Source organism: Pteronotus mesoamericanus, unplaced genomic scaffold, assembly GCF_021234165.1.
Source record: "Pteronotus mesoamericanus isolate MK-2021 breed Mesoamerican mustached bat unplaced genomic scaffold, CSHL_Meso_final scaffold_174, whole genome shotgun sequence".
In the NCBI taxonomy this organism is placed as follows: Eukaryota; Metazoa; Chordata; class Mammalia; order Chiroptera; family Mormoopidae; genus Pteronotus; species Pteronotus mesoamericanus.
In genome coordinates, this window is record NW_026555309.1 from 35,790,871 (window position 1) to 35,815,409 (window position 24,539).

General features: G+C 33.2%; 1 protein-coding gene and 1 pseudogene across 1 annotated transcript in view; one reads left to right on the plus strand and one right to left on the minus strand.

Moving 5' to 3' along the window:
- ATAD2 (ATPase family AAA domain containing 2) overlaps positions 1–24,539 on the minus strand; it is a 57,743-nt gene that overhangs the window by 25,262 nt on the left and 7,942 nt on the right. Inside the window, exons 2-13 of the mRNA XM_054590089.1 lie at positions 23,935–24,083; positions 18,772–18,821; positions 15,294–15,459; positions 14,856–14,958; positions 14,524–14,611; positions 13,087–13,296; positions 12,404–12,521; positions 6,706–6,813; positions 4,579–4,687; positions 4,191–4,306; positions 1,679–1,853; positions 434–522 (exon numbers count right to left, since the gene is read on the minus strand). Of these exons, the coding sequence (XP_054446064.1) occupies positions 434–522; positions 1,679–1,853; positions 4,191–4,306; positions 4,579–4,687; positions 6,706–6,813; positions 12,404–12,521; positions 13,087–13,296; positions 14,524–14,611; positions 14,856–14,958; positions 15,294–15,459; positions 18,772–18,821; positions 23,935–24,083 (1,481 nt within the window). The remainder of the gene's footprint in view (positions 1–433; positions 523–1,678; positions 1,854–4,190; positions 4,307–4,578; positions 4,688–6,705; positions 6,814–12,403; positions 12,522–13,086; positions 13,297–14,523; positions 14,612–14,855; positions 14,959–15,293; positions 15,460–18,771; positions 18,822–23,934; positions 24,084–24,539) is intronic.
- On the plus strand, positions 15,853–16,174 carry LOC129084112 (DNA-directed RNA polymerases I, II, and III subunit RPABC4-like; annotated as a pseudogene).

The following is a 24,539-nucleotide window of genomic DNA, read 5'->3' on the forward strand; positions in this document are numbered from 1 at the left end:
TAATCTTGGTTCCTTAAGTTTTTCTGACATGTTTTTCAAACATTTCTTATGCTGAATATAGCTGGTGCTTTCACATCACACCAGTCTTTCTTAGAAAATAGGTCAGCTATTTTATTCCTGGTTCCCTTTGTGCCACCTTTCATAAGGCACTTGGTTCTTGCTGACCACCATGGTGCTGCTCAGAGAGCCAAAAAATGTAACCAAGATTTTAATACTGTGTTTGAGAATACCCTGCCACCCAGACCTCAGATTCATTGTTTCTCTTTCTACTGTACAGTACACATCAAGATTTTACTATGCTCCCCCCAAAAAGGGGAAACTGCTGGTTTGTAAAGTTTCTTTCACCACTTAACTGACCATTCTATCACTCATGCAATATCAATACAGCTCAGAATACAGGAAAAAGTCAGAAATGTCATCAAGCAAGTTTTACCTGTGAATTTGATCTTGCCTGCTTGATCGTACTGGAGCCAGACCATCGATTTCATCAAAAAAAATAATTGATGGGCGCATCTGATAAGCCTAAAAAGTAGGTCCAGTGGTTGTATGTTATCATGAAAAAGTTCAAATATGTAGATTCATTATAAACCATTTTATTCCATTTTCATTCCAACTTGCTTACAGAATTTATGTTACAAATCTAAATGTAAATTCAGTAACTATGTTTTAAGGACTCAGGCTAAATTATAAAATATAGTTTAATTTTATTTGAACTTCAACTGGAAACATTCAAAATACATACTCTACTGGTTATGTAATTTAGATGTCATCTAGTTATATTTATTGGGACATACAAAAAGTATTTAATAAAGACCAATTGTCTAAACAAGATAAAGAATAGCCCTGGTCAGTGTGGCTCAGTTGGTTGGAGCAATGTACTGCTGACTGAGAGGTTGTGCATTCGATTCCTGGTCAGGGCACATGCCCGAGTTGCGGGTCGATCCCCTTATACAAGAAGGCAGCTGATCGATGTGTCTCTCTCACATCGATGTTTCTCTCTCCCCCTCTCCCTTTCTCTCTAAAAGCAGAAAAAAATGTCTTTGAGTGAGAATTAAAAAAAAAAAAAAAAAAAGATAAATAGAAGACAGTGGTACAGTCTTTCTTAGAAAATAGGTCAGCTACTTTCTTCCTGGTTCCCTTTCCTCCATGTTAGGATGAAAAAACAATTGGCACAATGCTATAGTTCAAACAAACAAACAAACAAACAAACAAACCAGTAAAATGAAAAGATCTCAGTGAGTTATAAAAGGAGATTTAAAAACATTTGTAGCATTATGCCTCAGTAGATCAGAATGTATTATCTTACAATGTACTGTCAATACACTCTGGGATGTGAAATTAAAGGCCATGTAGGGCAGAACTAATCTTCTCACACATTGAGACGTAACTAACTCACCACTGTTGTCTCCATAAGTACAAAATTACATTCTTTTTCTAGGTTCTAAGACTCCAAAGAACTTAAATTTAATTATTCCTTTCTGTTCTTACTATAAAACTGTCCCTGATGTCAGTGTTATCTTAATATATAAAGAAAAATAATCTAGGAAGATTATATATTTGGTCTAAATCTTCTAAAATTTTTTCTATGAAATATAATTAAGTGCAAAATTTATCTAATCCTTAAATAGTTACATCTACATTGATTATAAATCTAGATAGGCAAATTTTATCGTCATACCTGATCAAATAGCAATCGTAGCTGTCTTTCAGACTCTCCTACCCATTTACTCAGACAATCGGCACCTTTCCTCATGAAAAAGGCAACTCTCTTATCTCCTTGACTGCACTCATTGGCAAGTGCTCTAGCAACCAGAGTTTTTCCAGTTCCTGGTGGACCGTAAAACAAACAACCTCTGTAAAAGAAAAGGTATTATTTCATCAGTACTACATTAAAAGGAGGACTATTTAAACAAAATTACAAACTAATTTCATAAGTGCACTTAATTAGTGAATAAAAAACGTAAATGAGACCATTATTTCAATTCACAAAGCACAACTTAAAACCTGGGAATTAATATTGCTACTATAAAATTAATATTAAAACTAAATAAAATCCTTTCTTTAAAACATAATTTTCTTTTATTCATTCATTATGCTTATATTATCTTTCCTTGCACAGAAGTTTCACTTAAAAAGACCTGATAGTTGTCCTGGCCAGTACGGCTCAGATGGTTAAAGTGATGTCACATAACCCAAAAGTTGTAGGTTCAATTCCTGGTCAGAGCACATGCCTTTGTTGGAAGTTCAGACCCCAGTCGTGGCATACATGAAAGGCAACTGATCAGTGTTTCTCTCCCTCTCTCTCTTCCTCCCTTCCCTTCTCCTTAAAATCAGTGAGTATGTCCTCAAGCAAGAATTAAAAAAAAAAAAAAAAAGAAAGGACATGATAGTTTACTTTTGTAATGTATCGGGGGAAAGAATAACCAGTTTCTTCTACAGTCTTAAGTCTCAATCTCAGGAACATAACACCGAAAGTTTTGTAAGAAAACACGTTGGAATTGAACAGGAGAGAGAGTAAGATAAAAGAAGAGAACTTAAAGAAATAACAGTGGTTGGGCAGCAAGGACTAAGACAATATAAATAATTTTTGTGACATCACTGCTGGAGGGTAACCTACCACTTTTTCACATAGTTCCAAAGTTATTTGTTGCTCTTAGAATAGAATTCCGAGAAAATGGGCTATACTCATAATTCTTAATAGAAATATAAAAAGGGTATAGAAATAGAATATGCCAAGAATTAAGTTCTACCACAGTAATATAAAATAATCAACTTCAGATCATCAAATAACTGCTCTTGAAAGAAACGCTTAAGGAAAAATCCCAGAAAAACAGAAATGACAAAATAAGAACTGCAGGGGGGGAAAAAAATCAAAAGTGATGGATAAACCTATTAAAAGTTAATTAAAAATAAAACAGTAAGATAGGGACAATCAAACGCAGATGTAAAAAACACAGCACTTGGTAAGAAAAGAATTAGACAAACAAATGGAGTAAGCAACAATGATTGCAACATACAAAAAAATCAAGGCAGGTATAGATTTTAAAAATATACTGACTGAGCCAACAATCTGATTCATGAGACTTATCTTAAAGAAGGAATTAAGAATTCACACAAAGATGAAGCAATAGGATATTTATGATATTAACATTTGTGATAATGAAAAGATAGGAGAAAGCAAGCCAGCAACAGAAAATCAAATAAAATGTGACACAACCACAATAATGAAATGTTATTTAGCCATTAAAATACAAAGAAAATATATAAGAAAAAAAGTTTAGAGATTCATATATTTGATTTTTATGGGGATAAGTGTATGTTGTAAGGAAGGAGAAATAGAAAAATTTCAGGGAGTTTATTCTTTCTTTTTAAGTTCACTAAATTACTTTAACTAGATACTCTATTTTGCCATTTATAATGCACAGTATTTTGCCAAATTTTTTAGGGAAAAATAAAGGTGCACATTATACATGGGTATTTTGATTATATATCATGGGTATAATAATACTGTGTATAATGCACACAAAAACATGGGTGCACATTATACATGGCAGAATACTTTCAACATTTCCTATAAGTAATTGTCATTATTTAATATTAATTCCAGATTTTAAAAATGTTTATGGCTGAGTAATATTCCATTATATACCTGAAATTAATATAACATTGTATGTCAACTTTAACTAAAAGATAAATAAAAAAACTGAATTTACCAATGTTTAGACTGTGATTGTTTATAGTATACAATTTTATAATGCAAAAGGAAAAAAATTTACTAACATAAAAAGGTTTACTTAAATCAATGTTTCCATAGAAATAAGAATTGAAATGAGAAGGGTAGAGGAGGGCCCTACTGCCCTTTTTAAAAAAACTCGTAATTCAATTTGATTCTTAAAATTATGTACAATTTTAAACAATTTTAAAAATGAAAATGTATAGAAGGAATTTCACTAAATGTTTGAAAAACCCTAAAGAATCTCCCCCCAACCCACTTATGGAGAATCAATTTTGAAACCATTCTTCATGTTAAACATTAAGAAAATTAATATATTCAAAGTACCCAGGACCTTGCAGGAAAATATGTATAAATTACAGTAGACCTAAAAAATTTCAACAGAGAAGCATTATCTTTCTAGATAACAGTAGCAAAGCACAGATTTTGGCTAAAATAAAGTGTACAGTAAAATTACCTTGGAGGTTGAATTTTGAATTTTTCAAAGACTTCTGGATAAAGTAATGGAAATACCACCATCTCTTTTAGAGCTGCAATATGATTAGACAGACCACCAACACTATCAAATCGTACCTAGTAATGGAAGAGAAACACTGACACTCTTAGATCTGGAGTCAAAATTAAAATGTCACTCCATCCCCAAACTATACAGAACCTACACACAGTCAACTGAGTAACAGTATCTTAGTTGTGGCTTGAAGATTTAAAAGGAAAAAAAGAAAAGAAAAAAATCTGTAAAAATTAAAGTTTGATTTAAAAAAAGTAGTTTCTTTTTTAACTTTAAAACTAAACTAAAACAAAGAACATGGTTACAGTTCAAGTATACATTTCAGAAGAGTACTCACCGAAGAATCTAGTTGCATTGGATCAACATCAGCAAGGCTCGCTCCAATTTTCATTCGATCTTTATAAATTCCTTTTAATTCATCTTTCCGAAAATTTAGTGGGAGGCACCTATTTTTAAAAGGTTAGGAAAATATGAAAACCATCAACTCACACTTCTTCCCCAAATGCCATGTTAAAATATGGCCATTTTTTCTTAAGAATTAAAAATAAATTAAATTTCAACTAGAGCAATCTTAAGATATATTTCAACTTCCTAATTTTCTATATAGGTTGAGAACTTGTGTTAGAAAATAGTTATATCTAAAGCTTTATTATTAAAGATACATAACCAAACGAAAATACCAGTTTTCAAGAAGTCATACTGCCATAAGGTAATTTACGGTTGAAAATTTAGATAGTATCAATATACATTACAATGATCGCATCTAACATATATGGAGTGTTTACCATTTGCCAGACACTGTTTTAGTTTTAGATGGTTTAGATATATTAATTCATTAAATTCTACAACAATCTTTTAAAGTAGGTATTATTATTTCCCTTCTTTCAAAAGAAAACCAAGCCACAGGTAAGGTAAACTAAAATGCCCAAGGTCACAAACTAGAATAGTTAAGTGGCAGATCCAGAAATCAAATCAAACCCAAAACAGTAAGTGGCAGATCCAGAATGCAAATAGTGTGTCTCCAGACCTGCAACAACTCTGCTATAAGCCCTCTTGGCAAAACAATCATAGTCAACGAGCATCTGGATCCAATGTCCATCCCCTCAAGCAGGAATGAATCACAACTTTCCTAACTACTTTCAAAAACAGTTATGGTATGTCACAAAGAATATGTCTAGAAGAACCTGTTTGTTTTATCAATGGAAAAATGAAAACTACCTCTGTTAGAGTTTAAGATGCTTGTACCAGAATGCCTTAGCAAATGATAACTACTGCAACTAAACACAAGTGAAGGAATCACGCTCACCCCAAGGGACAAATTTTGCCATCCCCAAACTCTATATGAGAACTTTATACTCTGAAATCTATGGTGGACAACTATTCAACTGCAGCTTTTTAAAGGGTATGTCTTAAATAATTCTTAGTATAAATTTAACTGCATAATATAAAATCCATAGGATTAGATGCACATTTCTATGAATAAAAATGAAGAAAAATTCAACTAGTCTAAGTATACAGCTTTTGGATGATTTAACTTATTGCTAACAAATAAAATGCAAATCAAAAATGTAATTTAAAATTTTCTGTTAGCCACACTAAACAAAGGTAAAATTTTAATAATATATTTTATTTATCCCAATATATCAAAAATCCTGTATCATCACTTCAACATGCAAAATCAGTATTTTAAAAATTGAGCTATTTTACATTCTTTTTTTGTACTGTATCCTTGGAATTCAAGAGTGTGTTTTTCATAAAAACTTACAGTTATATCTCACTACACTGTAGCTTTAGACTAGCTACATTTCAAGTGCTTAATAACACATGTGGCTAGTGGCTACCATATTGGACATGGTAGATTTAACACGATAAAAGAATAGAGTAGAGCTTAGGATACAAAGAGTGGTTGATTTGCACGCCCCCTCAATTATTATGTTCTAATTACTTTGTTAAACATTTCTGTTGTACTCTAAGAACGTATTGTTAGAATCCAAGCACTGCATTTTTCATTTACCCACCCATATCTGTAAAATGAGAATAATCTTTGCTCTATTTACTCATATCATTATTGTGAGAGTCAAATAAATTGATTACTATATGTGAACTTATATTACAAGGAGATATGAAATAAGTAAACCTTTTAATTTTTCTTAAGTGTTCTACAATAAAAATGCATTATTGTTATTTTTAAAAAAGGAGTATATTTGAAAAGAAAATAAGTTATTTCCTCAAATTGGTGTTTAACAAACACCATTTTGAGCTATGTAATGGTTAAACAAGAAAATATGAGTTTCAACTAGATACTTCAAATAAGACAGCATTCTTGGTTTTACATTAACCTATTGTATAATTTTTTCATTTATCAAGCTGTACCTGTTACCAAATTATTCAGCTTTCTCACCACTTTTCCAAAAAAATAAATAAAAAAGGCGGTATATTTAAAAGGCATCAATATAGTACTTACCTGTTGATAGCTCTATTACGGCTCCTTTTCCTTCGCCTCTCAAAGTGCTTTTCATCTTCAGAAGAGGAAGATGAAGTAGAATCACTACTGTGGATTGCATGCCTTCGCCTGAAGTAAAGAAGAAAACTAAAATCATGATGAAGAAGGGCAGGAAAAATAAAAGGCGTGAGATGCAGACATGAGATACAAATGATCCAAAATGGTTTATCCTAAAATTAATATGCTTGTGAAAACAATGAAGTAAGTAAGTTTTGTTGGTTGAACCTATGAAAAGAAATAAAAGACTTGGATAACTGAGAGGAAGGGGGAAAAAAAATAAAAGACTGTGGTAGAGTGACCATCATTGTTTACTAAGACAGCATATGACCCTGGCAGAATGACTTTTTAGTCTTTATATAAATTCGTTATCCTCACAGAAAGGTGAGATAAAGAGGGTATTAGAATCTTTGGGATTGTAATTTCAGAAAGTTATTTTCAATATTATACAATACGTAATTTTATATTTGGAAGGGAATTACCTATTTTGAAATGTCAAATAACTTTATAAGGAGAACATGAGAATTTTTCATGTAAACCAGGGTTAAAAAAGATGCTAGGAAACAGAAAAATAAGATAGCCTTTCATGTACAGTATATCAACTGTAAAATCACAAAGGACACTTAACAGCCGTGCGAATGCAGTAAGTTACCAAACCCATATAAGCCTCAATCTTCTCACTTACCTCCCCCAAAAATAAAATAATAATCAAATCAAAATCTTATGCTAGTTGATAGTATTTAGTAAGATCTCAAGTGCTAATAATATTCAAAAAATTTTTAAATCACTTCTACCTATGGACAGTTGCAACAGACCAACAGGGGTGGAGGAAAGTGGCAAAGAATTTGGCTGGAAAAAACCCTTTAATTATTCCATTGGCTCAGGGTCTAGAGCTTTTTCTGAGTCAGGCTGCAATCATTGTAAGTATTTCCAAAAATATAAAAGGTTCACAATCTATTATCTGCATTATGTAGGTCCAAAATCTTATATCTAAAAAACTGAAAAAACCTTTTCCACCATATACTTATTTAGCAGGCAAACATGATCTGAAATGTCATAAAGGTAATCCACAGCCTCCATTTGTCCCATTTGCTATAATTATTCATATGTTTTGCTACAGAATTAATGTGTTTGACTAAGCAGTGCTGGCCCAGACACCACCAAAGATATTTATGTTGCACATTACCTTTGTAAATCTTCCTCAAAAATCTGACTTCTGAACACACAAATGGCCCCAAAGGTTTTGGAAGAGGGGTTGTGAAAACACAGATATGAGTGAAAAAGCAATCCTCAACTGTCCACTTCCTTAAACATGGCCAAGAGCGTTTTTGTGATCAGCGTGAAACTAAATCTATCAAGCACAAGTCTGAAATTTTATATAAAAAACTTATTTAACATTACCATCAATATTCCAAAGAGACTAACTTGTAGTCTTGTAATTCATGTAACTCCATGCAAATTCAGTATGCATTCACATATAATTAAGACTATTACCAAATTTTTAAAAGGTACCAACATTTATTAAGTGATTCTTACAACAAGTGGTTGTCAAATCTCATTTAATCTTAATTAAAACTTTGGAAAAGTACTTCTTAGTAGGCTCATTTTATAGTCAGAGCAAATGTGGGTTCAGACTTTAAGTAACATACTCAAAATAATCAGAATCAGTCAATGATGATGTCAGAATTCAAACTCATGCCTGTCTATTCCAAAAATCCTCATTCTATACACTACGATGCTGGTGCTTTCCAGTTGTTTATTTCACAAACCAGTGAAGTTATAAGCAAATAATACTTTGTGGATTGTCATAAAATCTCCAACGTTTGATTTGCAAACAGGGATTATTTTTAAACATTAAAGTATAGTTACAATAACAAGCACATGTAGCCCTTAATATGTGCTAGATACTATTTTAAATGCTTTATATGTATTAACTTACCTAATTCTCACAATAGTATGAAATAGGTGCTATTATTCCAATTCTATGGATCAAAAAACTGAAGCACAGAGAGGTTAAGTAACTTGACCAAAGTCACTAGTAAGTGGTGGAACTGAGCTGTCCTAGTGATGGGTTCAGGTTCTTCATAATTATACTGTAGAAAGGCCATTATTTCCATTTTAAAAAGATTATCAATGCACATACCCACTTATATTTTTCATTTTACTAAAAATTTTTGAAAAATTTGGCATAGACAAACAGTGTGAATGTAACTAGAACATCTAGAGTTGCCAGTTAGTTCCTTCACAAGGAAGGAGTATTCTGGAATACTGGTAAAACACTGAGCTATTATGTTATCTTGTTTTTTTCTTTTAATCTTCTCTTTTTTTTGGTATTTTTTTTCATTACCATTTAGTCCCCTTATATTATCTTTTTATTCAAAGGGACTAGGCTTATTCCAGAAACTGCAGAATGAAGCTAAAGAGTAAACCTTAGACGACTAGAGCAGTTATTTTTCAACCTTTTTCATCTCATGGCACACATAAACTAATTACTAAAATTCTGTGGCACACCAAGAAATATATTTTTTGCTGATCTGACAAAAAAACCCCAAAAAACAAAAACAAAAACAAAACCCCACAAAAAACAAAAAACAAAAAATGTGTATTTTTGATTCATTCACACCAAACAGCTTTTGTTGTGTTGGCTGTTGTCATGTTTCAATTTGACAATCTAAGAAAAAAGAGGCCAGTGTCTCTGACTAAAGAGTCAGGAATTGCATATTTTAAAAATTCACAGATATGAGTGAAAAAGCAATCCTCAACTGTCCACTTCCTTAAACATGGCCAAGAGCGTTTTTGTGATCAGCGTGAAACTAAATCTATCAAGCACAAGTCTGAAATTTTATATAAAAAACTTATTTAATATTACCATCAATATTCCAAAGATTCTAGCCCACCAATTGAAAATCGGTGGACTAGAGCTTACCAACTATAAGGGAGAAAGAAAATCCTTCTTAAAGGCAGCATTCCTGAAGTTCTGCTATGACAAGTTGCCAAATGACTCTTTGAAGATACTGCATTTGGTTGAAAGGTTTCCTTACCATTTGCCATGGATACTAAAAGCAATGTTTAAATGATTCTTTGGATATATGCTTTGTTTCCATGCCTAAGTAGCTGTAGAACATGAACTATAAACAGAAGCTGGTCTCTTGATGAAAAAAATAAAAAGGCTAAGCAAAATGACTATCATTAAGGTTGTTAAAAAAAAAATTAGGTGTTCACAACACTTTGTCAAGAAAGTTAAGAAAAAGAGAAAGATTTAAAGGGATACATTCAAAAGGTCAGGTAATTACAAGTGTTAGAAAAGACGTGGAGAAAATGAAACTCTGGGACATTGCTTGTAGGAATGTAAAACTGGGCAGCCATTTGGAAAACAATCTGGCATTTCCTTGAAACATTAAATATACTTAGCATTTGACCCATCAGTTCCACTGCTAGGTATATACCCAAGAAAAATCCACACAAAAAGCAGTGTACAAATGTTCACAGTAGCATTATTCATAACAGTCAAAAAGCAGAAACAACCCAAATGTCCACCAACTGATAAATGGATAAACAAAATATGGTATATTTATTTGCCAATAAAAAGGAATGAGGTACTGATACATGCTACTATGTGGATGAACCTTGAATGTGTTATAAAAAGTGAAAGAAGCCAGCCACAAGAGATTCCACTTACGTGAAATATCCAAAATAGGCAAGTCTCTAAAGACAGAAAGTTAATTAGTGGTGGCTTAGGGCTGAGGGGATTTAGGTATTCAAAGTACTGGGAAGAGGTGGGGTGATCTAAAGAGTACAGGTTTCTTTGTGAGGCAAGAAAAATGTTCTAAAATTATTGTGGTAATAGTTGCACAACTCTGAACATATTAAAGCTATCAAATTGTATATTTTAAATGGGTGAACTATATGGTGTGTAGATTATATCCCAGTAAAGCTGTGATCAAAAAGAAAAAGTTTAATGAACACCAAAGAGGTCATCAAGTCAAATGATATGACTCCAGGATACAGCTTAAATCTTAGTTCATACTTTATTTTAAACATGCCAGGATCCTCCACTAGACTATGACATACAAGGGCAGGAATCCTGGCATCATCATTTTTATATCCATAGTTCTTGGCACACAGTAGTACTGAAACATTTGTAAAATAATTGGAGGGGAAAAATATCCTGCCCCCAATGAGCTAGCTGAAAATGTGAGACACTTTACACAGAGAAAGAATAGACTCTGTGAACCAAAAAGGGCAAAAACAAAAAAAAATTCCTACTTTCTGCAAGACAGATTGTAGGTGGTAACTGCAGAAGTAGTTAGTCGACAAGTATGTTACTTCCAGAAATATAAACCCAGTAAAGATGAGAGAAAAAATTAAATCTGAATATAACTGCCAGCCTCTCACTTCTGCTGGATCAAAGAGAGACCTGTCCCTTAAGTCAGTTAACCAAAAGCTGCCCTGAATCCTATGATTGTTGGGGATTCACCTTGCTCTCCTTTTCTGAAAATCATTAAATTTCACTATCAAAATATCAGTCTTTAACAATATTATAAGGAACCTATGAAAAGTACCAACAGCGCAGCCTCCTTTAAGTGCAATTTATCTTGGACAGCCCTGGTAGGCCGAGTTCGCCTTCCCGGTCCTCCATCCTTCTGGCTCTAGTTGTAAGAAAAGGGATGATGAAACAAGAAATCTAGAATGTACACTTGTGATTTCGATACTCTGAAAATGAAATTAAAAGACCCAGGGACACAAACTGCATTTTATATTTTTCCTCGAAGGAATCTGTCAGCACCTACAAAGGTGTTACCTTGCATGACCAAAATATGATCAGTCAGTCTCCTTCTGGGAGACGACTTCAAAGAACTGTTCAAATAACTGAAGTCTCAGAGGACTTCAATCTTAATTCTGAGAAAATTATTATTAAGAAAAAAGTACCATTTCCCACACTAGTGTCATTTTTTTGCCTGCAGTTTTAGTCTTCACCAACAAACTCTCTCATTCACAATAATGCTACTATTATCCAGAAAGTTCTAATGGATTAGAAAACCTTTTATTACTCAGGAGAATGAGGAAATAACAAGAATTACCTCTGTGGATTTAAATAAGACAGACAAGCAACATATGTTGGAATGTGAAAGAAAAATAAACCCACAAATAATTTAAATAGTCAAAAAAAAATTCCTAGTATATAAGAGAAACAGATTATTAAAATCAATCCAGAAAAAGGTGGTTGAAGTCATGGTAAATCTAGGCGCTGTGTAACTTATGAGTGTTTGTCATCGTAGGAAAATAAACCTGTGATAATATGTGGAGATAAAACTACACCTATATCTAACTTAATGTAAAGATTAACCAGTCTACCCAAAATGCTTAATACTAAGCCAGAAATACAATAAACAATGAAGCAAAGATAGCTCCCTATCACTAAAGTGTGGAACAATGGAGTAAACTACCTTACCATGGTAGTTATTAACAATTCCTATTAGTGGAAGCAAAAGCAAGAATTAGTCAGTGCTGGTAGGAATTAGAGCACTAAAGGCAGAGTTAACTCTCCCAAATATATGATTCTAGAATTGTATCATGATATCCCCAGTCCTAAGACTCTAGAATCCTACCTTAACACAGCCACAATTATGTTGTCATAAATCAATCACTTTTCAGAACAAACCTGTTCATTCGTTTACAATAAGGACTTCTCGGCCCTGCAGAAGATAATCGGTATCTTGGTCTTGCAGGAGAAGCTGGGCCACTATAAAACATGTTGGGCTTTCTCTGGTGACGAGGCTCTTAAAAAAAGAATACAGTGCACACAACATATAAATATGTTTGGAAATAATTCTGCTCTTCATATAAATATTTACAAAGGTGCTGCCCTTCCATGAAAATACTAGAATATTTTACAGTTCATGTTTTATGTCATTTATATCTGCAGGGTTGCTATTAAATACACCAACAACCAAAACATACACTGGCTAGAAACAGCCATGATGATTATACTGATGGATTTGACAATCCATCTGAGCCCTGCATGTATATGTTCATAAGTATTGAGGCACAACTTTAATCAAATGCAGTCCTATTTACATAAACTTACAAAATAAGTATGTCAAAAGCTATGAAATCTAAAATAACTAAAGACACAGAAATTTCAAAATAGCCCAATTATTTGATTTGGTCAAGGCTACAATTTAACTCTTTCGAAGAATCAACTTCTTCTACTTTTAGCATAGGTTAAGAAAGACAACAGCCATGAGTATTATGCAAAATACTTATAAAATAGTAATAGTGGAAGGGCAGTGAAGACAAAGATAATATAATTACATCTCCTGGATAAAAAAATATAGTACTTACTTTCCAATGGAGCCTGGTAGTAAACAGTAGCTTTTCTCTGTCTAAGATAATACCGTTTCTGATTATCTTCTTCTCCATCTTCTTCATCTTCATCATCTTCATCTTCCCCATCATCTTCATCTTCATCTTCCCCATCATCATCATCTTCCCCATCATCTTCATCTTCACCATCATCCTCATCTTCTTGGTCTTCACCCTCTTCAGATGATTCTATAATTAATAAATATTCACTTTCAGGATACTTGCCAAAATGTCAATAATTTTTAACACAGGGGAACTGAGAAAGAAAGAGACCCTTCTGCTAAAATGTAGTCACTTCTAGATTCATTAAAAGAACCTAATTCTTTCACAATATTAAAGATTTCTTTTTAATGAAGTAAAATATTGTAGAATTAAAAACAATTAGAGCCCTAACTGGTGTGGCTCAGTTGGTTGGGCATCATTCTGCAAAGTGCAAGGTTGCCAATTTGATTTCCGGTCAAAGCACATGCCTAGGTTGTGGGTTCAGTGCCTGGTCAGGGTATGTACAAAAGACAACCAATCAAGGCTTCGCTCCCTCTCTTTCTCCCTCCTTAAAAATAAATAAATAAATATTTTAAAAAAAATAAATAATAGGAGAAAAAAAAAAGTAGAGTTTAAAGGCTACGTCAGTAAGTCCCAAACTAAAGTTTATGGTATTACTGCTAATTTCATTAATACAGGTGATTATACTTAAGCTTCTAAGTAAATTTAACATGTTGAAAAATTTGAGTATCTCCTCATTTAGCTTTCTGCCTTTTAAATTTAAGTTTGGACATTCCATTCAGCCCTTCTGGCTGTCATTAAATTACATAATAGCAAAACTCCAATAATCTATTTATGATAATATAAAACATCAAATATTTAAAATGCCTTTCAGAAAACTGGTCTTCACTCAAGAAAATTCTAGAGGGTACAGTAATAAGTCCTAAAGAAAACAGCCAAACTTCTATAATGTCTTTTTAAAATTAAACTAGGTAGGGAGAGCCCTGACTGGTGTGGCTCAGGGGGTTGGGTGTTGTCCAGCAAAGCAAAATGTTGCCAGTTTGATTCTCACTTAGGATATATGTCTGGGTTTCAGGTTTGGTCCCCGGCTGGGGCATTTATAGAAGGCAACCAATCGATGTTTCTCCCCCTCTCTTTCTTACAACCCTTTCCCTCTCTAATAAACATACATACATACATAAATTTAAAAAATAGGTAGAGATGTATGCTGTCCGTAGGTGTATTACACAAGCAAAACATTTTGTTTTAGAACTGATTTCAAATACCTTCCCAAACTATACCATCCTTTTAAGCTCTTCCCTGCCCTCACTTTCTTTTAAATTATGACCAATCCTCACAACTTCTAAATAAAAAGGATGCATATTACCAAATAAAAATACTGAAATTCAAACCCAGAAGATAGAAAAGACTAACCCACACTGCCTTCTTGATTATCAGTTGTTTCTTCATCAGTTCTTTGAATACCTTTTCGTTTTCCTCTTGTGTACATATTAAGATTCCCCTAAGAACATTAAAATAAAAGCCATTAATATTTATAACGCTTACTTTAAAAACTCAGTAGCATCTTCCAATCTTACTTAAAATAAACATATTTACAGCAATAAACTCTTAAAACTCCAGCAATAACTATTGATTGAGCAAACAAATGCTGAATAAGATGACCAATTTAACCAAAAACGGATAGGTACTATCGAAAAGGTTAAACTGAAGATTAAATCATCCCCTTGATGGAAAAATATATTTACTTCTTTTGTTTCATTAAACACTGCCAAGTCTTCCAGTCCTCTCATTCGCCGTCTACGCAGCTTCTTCATATCATCCATTTTTTGAAGTACAGCTTCAGCAGTGCTTTAAAAAAATTAATGTAAACATAAGCTAAAACTTTAAAATATTAATAGTACATTTTTAAAAACTTAATTTTCCTTCCATTGTATTGAGCGCTGGCATTTAAAATATCTCTATTTCTTGATTTAGTTGTATAAAAATATTTTCTACATTTTTTCAAAGAATTTAAATATGTACAAGCATACAGGATTATTACAAAGTCCTCTAGTAATCCTCCTCCTTTATGCTTTACATAAACTAAATGCATTAAGTATTCAGGCTAGTTGAAATTTATGATCCTTCCCCAACAAAAAGTTTTTGTCACCTAAATCATCTTGATCAAAATAATTTTTACTTACTTTGTTATAAGTTTATCAAATAGCACAGACTGGTTCACACTACTGTAACGGCTTCTAATCCTACAACTGCGTCGAACTTCAACATCACCATTCTCTTCATGCAAGTGTTCTGTAGTCTGAACGATGTTTCTAGTCCTCAATGACCGAGTAACTGGAATCACTTTTTCTTCACAGATGTGTACATAAAAATAGATGGTAAGATTTGAAATAATAGCATTTATAAAAGTATTCTAAAATGAGCAATTAAACAGTTACACTTTTACATAACAAAATTATAGTATCTTGAACTTAACCTTTATTAAATATTAGAGAACAAAAATAAAGTTAAAATATATCCCTACCATATGTTCCAGCCATTCCATTCTCGAGAGAAATGGAAAGATATATATATAAAAAGACTTCGACACAAATGTTCAAAGCAGTTTTCTAATAGCCCCACACTGGAAACAATGTCCAACAAAAGAAGAATAAAGAAATTGTGGAAAACAGACCATGACGAGCCACAATTCCGTTTAGAAACCAGAGTGAGGAGTTTCTAGAAGCTATGTGGGGACTAACAATGGACACCCAGAAGGCCGTCAAACCACCAAAGCAGCAGCCAATGATATATATCTGTGGAGAATGTCACACAGAAAATGAAATAAAATCCAGGGGATCCAATCAGATGCAGAGAATGTGGATACAAAATAATGTATAAGAAAAGAACTAAAAGACTGGTGGTTTTTGATACTTGGCGAAACATGGAATTCAGAGAAATATCTTTGTTCGCATTTGGATTTGCTGTTAATGTTATAGCTTTTGAGTACTGTACTTATTTTTATGAATACAACTATACATACTATTTCATTTTAAAAACCATATTGTATTTAGTTGTCTATTAGCAGTTTATATCAGGAAATTATTTTTTTCAACTACATTATTTGCAATTTAATTTTATTGTATGTGATCTGATATAATGAAGGTTAAAGTCCTTCCCCAAACCACATTTTTAATCAAAACCTGGAATCACTGGGGTCCTTGTTAAAAATAAAGTTTCAGAGAAAGAAAAACAGCGGTCACCAACCATAGAAGTTCACACCACAAAGTCAGGAAATCAAGACAGATCAACTTAAGAAGCAGAAGCAAAAGAGAAGAGTCTCACAAATAATAGGAAGACAAAGAAATACGCCCCACTCAAAGGGAAAGAAGGAATCCCCACAAAGAGAACTAAATGAAATAGAAGCAAGTAAACTATCACATATTGAGTTCCAAACAACGGTTCTAAAGAAGCTCAATGAGCTCAGTGAGCTCAGAGACTTACAAAAATCTACAGGGAAACTACGATGAACTTACTGCAAACTGTATCAGCATGAAAAAGGACATAGAAACTATCAGTAAGAGACAAGAAGAAATGAAGAATACAATTTCTGAATTGAAGAACACAGTAGAAGGAATCAAAAGCAGGCTAGATGAAGCCGAGGACCAAATCAGCAAGCTGGAGGACAAGGTAGAAAAAAGCTCCCAGAAAGAGCAAGAAAATGAAAAAAGACTCAAAAAGAATGAAGAGGCATTGAGGGAAATGCTGGACAACCTGAAACATAATAAAATCCATATAATAGGGATACCAGAAGAAGAGGAGAAGGAAGGGAGAGAGAACCTGTTTGAAAAGGTAATGATGGAAAACTTCCCTAATAGGAGAAGAGAAAAAGTCACACAAGTTCAGGAAGCACAGAGGGTCCCATTCAAGAGGAACCCAATGAGGCCCACTCTAAGACACATCATCATTAAAATGGCAAATATCAAAGACAAACGGAAAATTCTAAAGCAGGCAAGGGAGAAAGAGGTAGTACCATGTAAGGGAGTCCCAATACGGCTAGCATCTGACTTCTCAACAGAAACACTGCAAGCCAGAAGGGAATGGCAAGAAACATTCCAAGTCATGAAAAGCAAAGGCCTGCAAACAAGACTGCTCTACCCAGCAAGGCTCTCAGTTAAAACGGAAGGCAAAATAAGGAGTTTCCCAGACAAAAGAAGGCTAAAAGACTATACCTCCACCAAACCAGCCCAGCAAAATGTGCTAAAGGGACTGTTTTAAGATGAAGAAGTTGCTATGAATACCCAGTTCCTTTCAGAGTTGCCAATACTTGATATTACCAATATTTTTAATACTCATTAATCTGATTGTGTTATTTTAATTGTTCCTTTATTATTTGCTGAAACTAAACCTGTTTTAGTATTAAAAAAATAAATAAAGTTTCATATTATCAACTGTAAGAAAAAAAAAAGAAATTGTGGGAAATAACCTAGGTGTCCATCAATGGAGGAATCGATAAAGAAGACATGGAATACAGTAAGTCCTCATATAACACTCTTGATAAGTTCTGTGACTTTAAGCAAAATGACACAGAATGAAATCAATTTTACCACAGGCTAATTGACATATAAAGAGTTAAGCTCCTACAATATCTCATTAGCATTATAAAGAAATGACATTAACCAAAATGATATTATTTGAGGACCTGCTATATACACACAATGGAATATTATGAGAAAGAAGAACATTTTGCCGTTTGCCAACCTGGATAGACCTTGAGGGCATTATGCTAAGTGAAATATGCCAGACAGAGAGAAATACCACATAATATCACTTATATGTGAAATCTGAAAAAGCTAAACTCACAGAAAGAGACTAGAATGGTGGTTGCCAGGAGCTGGGAGGTGAGAAACAAGGGAAGATGTTGGTCAGAGTACAAATTTCCAGCTATGAGTAGGTTCTGGGGCTCTACAGCATAATGATTATAGTTAATAATACTGTATTATGTACTTGAAAGTTGCGAAGAGTAGATCTTAAATGTTCTCACCACAAAAAAAGAAATAATTATGTGACATAATGCAGGTGTTAGCTAAGCTCTGTTAGCAATCACTTTGTAATATATAGGTATATCAAAACAACATTCCTTGTACACTTTAAACTCATACATTATAGATCAATTATATCACAATAAAAACTGGCAGGGTGAGGGGATGGAACAGGACAAATTGTGGTATATCTATATAATGGACTACTACTCAGTGACAAAAAGCAATAAAAACATAGATGATTTTCAAAAGTAATTACACTGTGTAGCCAGACAAAAAAAAGAATGCATACTGTATAATTCTACCTATAGAATTCTAAGTAGAATATTCTAGAAAATACAAACAAATCAATAGTGACTAAAAGCAAATTGATGGCTGCTCAGGAATTCTGGGGAGCATAGGGAGGAGTTGGGGGAGCCAGAGGGGATAATAAAGGGACCTGAGGAAATTTTGGGGGAGGGATAGTTATCTTCACCACTTTATTGCGGTGATGGTTTCATGGTATGTATATATGATGTCAAAACCAAATAAATTATACATTTTAAATATGGGAAGTTTATTGTATATTTATCTCAATAGACTAGTAAAAAAATACTAATTACATTTTTCAAACATTTGAAATGTCTTTAACATTCCTTACCTTCTTTGCATTCTTCTTTTTTTTTATCAGCCTGCTGTCTGGCCAATTGCCTATATGGAAAAAAATTAAAGAATTCAAAATAATTGACATAATTTTAATCCTATATTTCATAATATACAAACTAGGACAAAAAGTTAAATCAGCTTGGAGAGTAAATATCCATAGATACATAAAATCCTAAAAACCACTAAAAAAAAAAAAAAAAAGCTTGAAAATATGCGTACACAAATTATGGCTAAACAAAGTCTGAGAAACCTGTTGTGAAATTCAATGATATATACATAAGCTCTTAGCACAACAGAATCAAAGCATCTTACTTAACAAGAAATGAAATCCTTAGCTTAAGTATTTAGGTATAACTGAACTAAGCATTGAGCAAAAACAAGAAAATGTATCGTACACCACAAGGATATAGTGGTACTACATCCTCGAGGAATTTATAACTATAAACAAAACTAATGTCCCTTGGTGACATATTAATTTACTTCTAAAAACATTTGCTGGCTACAGTCTTTACATGTCCCACTATTGTTCACGTGTAGAAACAGTTCCATTTGTGAATCAGGTAATCCTACAAACTGGCAGAGAGAATCTACTGAATTGGAAAGAATATGTTCCAAGGCTTAAAAAAAAAAAATCCTCCCCTCATCTTTTTCCAAAATCCTTGAGCAAACAAAACAATATATCTCACTAATTTATTTCTAGGGACTCAATTTTCCACACTTGGATAGGTTATATCTCTTAACACATTTATGTGTCAAGCTCTTTGCAAGTGGGTTGGTTGTACACGAGATAGTTCAAATGTGGTGCTTTAAAATAAAATGGAAATATCTTATCCAGCAGTTAGCTCATGTATCCTTGTAACAAAGCAAGTCATCATTAATTCCTTACCTTTCAGAACACAAGTAAGAAGCAAGAACAAAATAAAAACCTTTGAGCAACCCACCTACAAGTCAAGGCCTAGTTTGTTCACGGGCTCATAGACTTTTCTCATAAAACGAGCCCCTCCCTCCATACTGTGAATATCTTACTTTTATAAACCAGACTCCTATTAGATCCTAGGGACACAATGATTAAAGGGGTGCTTTCCTTTTCCTTTCCTTTTTGTCTACGGAAAAAGTGGGGCACTTTTCCCCCACAGGGGTTGTAAGCTGTTTCTTAAATAGTAAATATTTTAGGCTTCTGTGTTATATAGTCTCCGTCACAACCATTCAAATGACTCTTAACACTGGAGTGGGAAAGCAGCCATAGACAGAATGAATGGGCATGGCTGTATTCCAATGAAACTATTTACAAAAACAGTTGTCTGGACTTTTGTTAACACCTGCAAATCTGATCAAAGCTATGAATCTTTACTCCTAGAAAACTGCATATACACATAAAATTTAAACATTATTTCAGAGGTTTCATGTGTCCCCTGAAAACTGTAACTGCAGGACCCTAGTTAAGAACTCCAAAACCAAAGAAATACAGATCCTGCCCTCAAGGTACTTACTCAAATCTTTCTGTATTATTTTAATGGCCTGAGTTCCCTGGTCTTTGAGCCCCAAACAGACTGAAAACAAAAGGGTTGAGGGGACAAGAGGATGAAGAGATTACTACAGGTAAGCAAACTACACAGCAAATGGGTCACCCTCATAAGAAAAAAGATAATTATATAAAGCAGAATTCAAAAATACTACAAGCCACTTTATATAATTCTTAGACAAGCAAATCCTGATGTTATCATTATATAAAATAATAGCCCTTATAATAATGATGTGAATACAGAAAGATATATATTTTTTAAAATTTTGTTTACTTTTATTTATTTATTTTTAGACAGAGGGGAAGGGAGGGGAGACAGAGAGAAACATCAATGCGTGGTTGCTTCTCGCTCGCCCCCTACTGTGGACCTGGCCTGCAACCCACGCATGTGCCCTGACTGGGAATCCAACTGGCGACCGTTTGGTTTGCAGGACAGTGCTCAATCCACTCAGCCACACCAGCCAAGGCTAGAAAGATATTTTTACAGACAAATTCTCCACAGAGGACAAATGGCCAACAGTACATATAAAGATATTCAACATTATTAACTATCAAAAAAGTGCAAATCAGAACTACAATGAAATATTTCATATCCACTAAAATGACTAAAACCAAAGACAGACAATGACAACTGCTGGAGAGAATGGAGAAACTGGATCCCTCATACACCACCGGTGGGAATGTAAAATGGTACAGCTAATTTGGACAATAGTTTGGCAGTTCCTCAACATTAAAACAGTTGCCATTTGACCCAGCAATTAACTCCTAGGTATATACCAAACAAAAAACAAAGTTAAGAATAAAATAAATCAAAACCCTATGTCCACACAAAAATTTGCAAACCGATGTTCATAGCATTACTTCATAATAGCAAAAAAAAAAAAAAAAAAAAAAAAAAATTCAAATTTCCATCAACTAATGAGTGGATAAAACAAAATCTAATATATCCATACTATGAAATCTTATTTGGCAATAAAAGTAATGAGGTGCTAATAGATAATACAGACGAATCTTCAAAACAATATATCAAATGAAAGAAGCCAGAAACAAGGGCCATATATTTCATGATGCCATTTATATAAAATGTCTAGAATAGGTAAGTCTATAAAGACAGAAAGTAGAACAGTGGTTCCCAAGGTTCTGGGGTGGGGGTATAATGGGCACAGTGTTTCTTTTTGGGTTGATGAAATATTCTGAAATTATAGTGGTGATGATTGCACAATATGTTGTGAATATACAAAAACCACTGAATGATATACTTTAAAATCATGAATTTTGTGGTATGGGATATTTCAATAAAGTGGCTATTGAAAAATAATAAAGATAGGAATTTAATATATTTTATAAGGAATCTAATTTAAAAATCTAAGTCATTCATTTTTAAATCCAATTTAAAAAGCATTAATACCTTTAAACCACTCCTTTACAATCTCTTAAGTATAAAGCCCAGCACAATGTTTCACAAACTCAAATAATGCCCAGATCCTTTTAAATGTAAAAATTTCGAGGACTTCCAATATTTAATTTTTTTACTATATACAAGCCAAACTAGATATAAATTATATTTAATATAAATAAAACCATAAAACCAACCACCAACAAAAATATTAACATAATGATGTTTTGGTGAAACAAAATAGCCATTTGCTGCGAGAAATGTCTTCCTGCTACCAGTTTCTCGAGTTTGGTATGCTATATTTGTTGTGTGTCATGATAACTCAATTCATCCACTTCTCTTTATTTGAAGTGCTGCAAACATTCATTTGAATAGCAAGCATATCTTGGAAGTGGATGAATTTTTCATGTATTAAGGTCAGACTCAGTTCTTACTTCATGAACCTAAAATAAGTAAATCAGTAATATTTGGTTCCAATTTAATTGTAAACACAAATATAAGGTCTGAAAATTTATGACTATTCTTCACATGGTAGCAATTTAGATGACCTAGAATGTTTATTTTTTCCTTCAGATCATAAAATAAATTTTAAAATTCCCACAGGAAAAAAAAAAAGCAAAAATTACAAAAAAAAAAAAATTCTCATAGAGAATTCATGGACCCTTCCCCCATCACAAGAAGACTACTACAGTAGCTTAAACTGCATTTCGTCAATTCTAAAAATTGTACATTTCCTCTCATTTTAACATCTCTGAAATTGGGATGTCTTACAATTGATGGCATGCCACAGTTTAACTTCCAGTTTTTTTTTTGTTTTGTTTTGTTTTTACTGTTTCCTAAGTTGTGTTTCAACTGCTGTTATCATGAACTCCATGAAATACAGCAGTAAACACTCCATAAATAATGGATGAAATAAGATACAAATTAAAAAATGTTACAGTGTCCTGGCTGGGTAGGCTCAGTTGGTTGGAGCATTGTTCTGTACTCAAAAAAGGTTTTGGGTTTTATTCCCGGTCAGGGCACATGCCTAGTTTGCAGGTTTGATCCCTGGTTGGGGCAGGCACAGTAGGCAACTACTTGATGTTTTCTCTCACAACTGTCCTCTCTCTTTCTGTGTCTCTCTCCTCCTTCCTCTCTACAATTGATAAACATATCCTCAAGCAAGGATTTTTAAAAATGTAACAAAATTAAATAACCGAAAAAAAAACAAACTGAAGAGGGCACCATCTTAATTATGTAGAAAATCTACTATACAAAATAAGAATAAAAATTCTATTTAAGAGCGGGAGGGTTCTAGCCTTCTAAGTCATTAAGAGTAATTTATGAGAATAAATTTCACTCTAATTGGTACCCTCCTCCACTTATGTTAGGGCCACCAAAGTGGGGAGAAAAGTGAAGGTTTTGAGCTAATTGAAGTTAGATTTAAATCGGCCCGGAACAAAGCAAACCCAAGTTCGACGAACTACCACCTAATTACCTAATTTATTAAGATTTTATTTACTTATTTTTATAAAGAGGGGGAGGGAGGAAGAAAGGAGAGAAATATCAATGTGAGAGAAACGTATCGGTTGCCTTTCATAGGTGCCCCATCCAGGGACTGAACCCACTGCTCACGCATGTGCCTGACTGGAATCAAATCTGCGACCTTTAGCTTTGCATATTGATACCCAACCAACTGAGCCACACCAGTCAGGGACTAATTTATTAAAACTAATTTCCCGAGAATTAAAATGGGATTCATGTCATCTACACTTCAGGGTTCTTGAGAAACAACATTTAAATATGTAAAAAGTATCTAGTCCCATTAGACAACTTAAAAATAAAAAATCATGCTCTGCTTCTACATGAAGACAGCTTTAGAAGCACACCAACACAGAAATTCATAAACGACTCAGAACTGATGAAATACTTGAGAGCAAGCAAAGAAATTCAAAAACTATAACTATTTTAAATAAAGACTTTGTATAGATTATGAAGCAGAACCATACATCCTAAACAAGTCAACCAACTTTGTAAGTTACATATCACAAATACTGTCTTTGAACATGAAAATAAAGAAAATCTGTGCACACATTGAATTTTTAATTCAACAATACTCATTTATGGCAACTTTACTTCAAATAAACTAACATTTTGTAACCCTGGAATCTTGATGACCAATCAAGAATATACTTTAAACACAAATCCTAAATTATTACTTTAAAACTATTTTGAATTAGCAAATAAACACCTTGTATTACCTTGTAAAATGCCTGCCATTAGCATGTGTCTCCGTTATTTCCATATTCTTATCAAAACTAGAATCTGAAGAATTCTGTGCATTTTTTCTCAAAGTCCTTAAAGCACGTTTCCGGTGGTAGGTTTCAACTTCCTTCACTGAAGGCCCATCCTTTAAGTAAATTAAAAAATCCATTTAAGTTTTTCTTAGGTCAAAATTCCCAAGTTAAACTACCCCTAAGAGTTTTCTCTGATTATACATTTGTACAACTGTTTTTTTGTGCAGAATCATTTTCCATCTTCTCAACAGTTAATATTTAGAATAATCATTTTATAAGTATCAGCAATGTCTATGAAATGGCTAATATAAGACTTACTGAGGTTTATAGTTCTATTTCACAACAAGCAGTCTAGACAGTTAGGTTTTCTACCACTGAAAAAAAAAAGTTGCACCAATTCACAACAGTAAGTACTTCTTTATTTTAAGGCTATAGAGATTAGAAAGATATACACACACCATTGTCTGCTATGCAGTCACTGGTAGCAACCTTAAAATAACTGGGCTATTAGAATTATCATTTTGGCTTGGAAGACAAAAAGGAGATATTATGTATTTCATCCAGGTAAT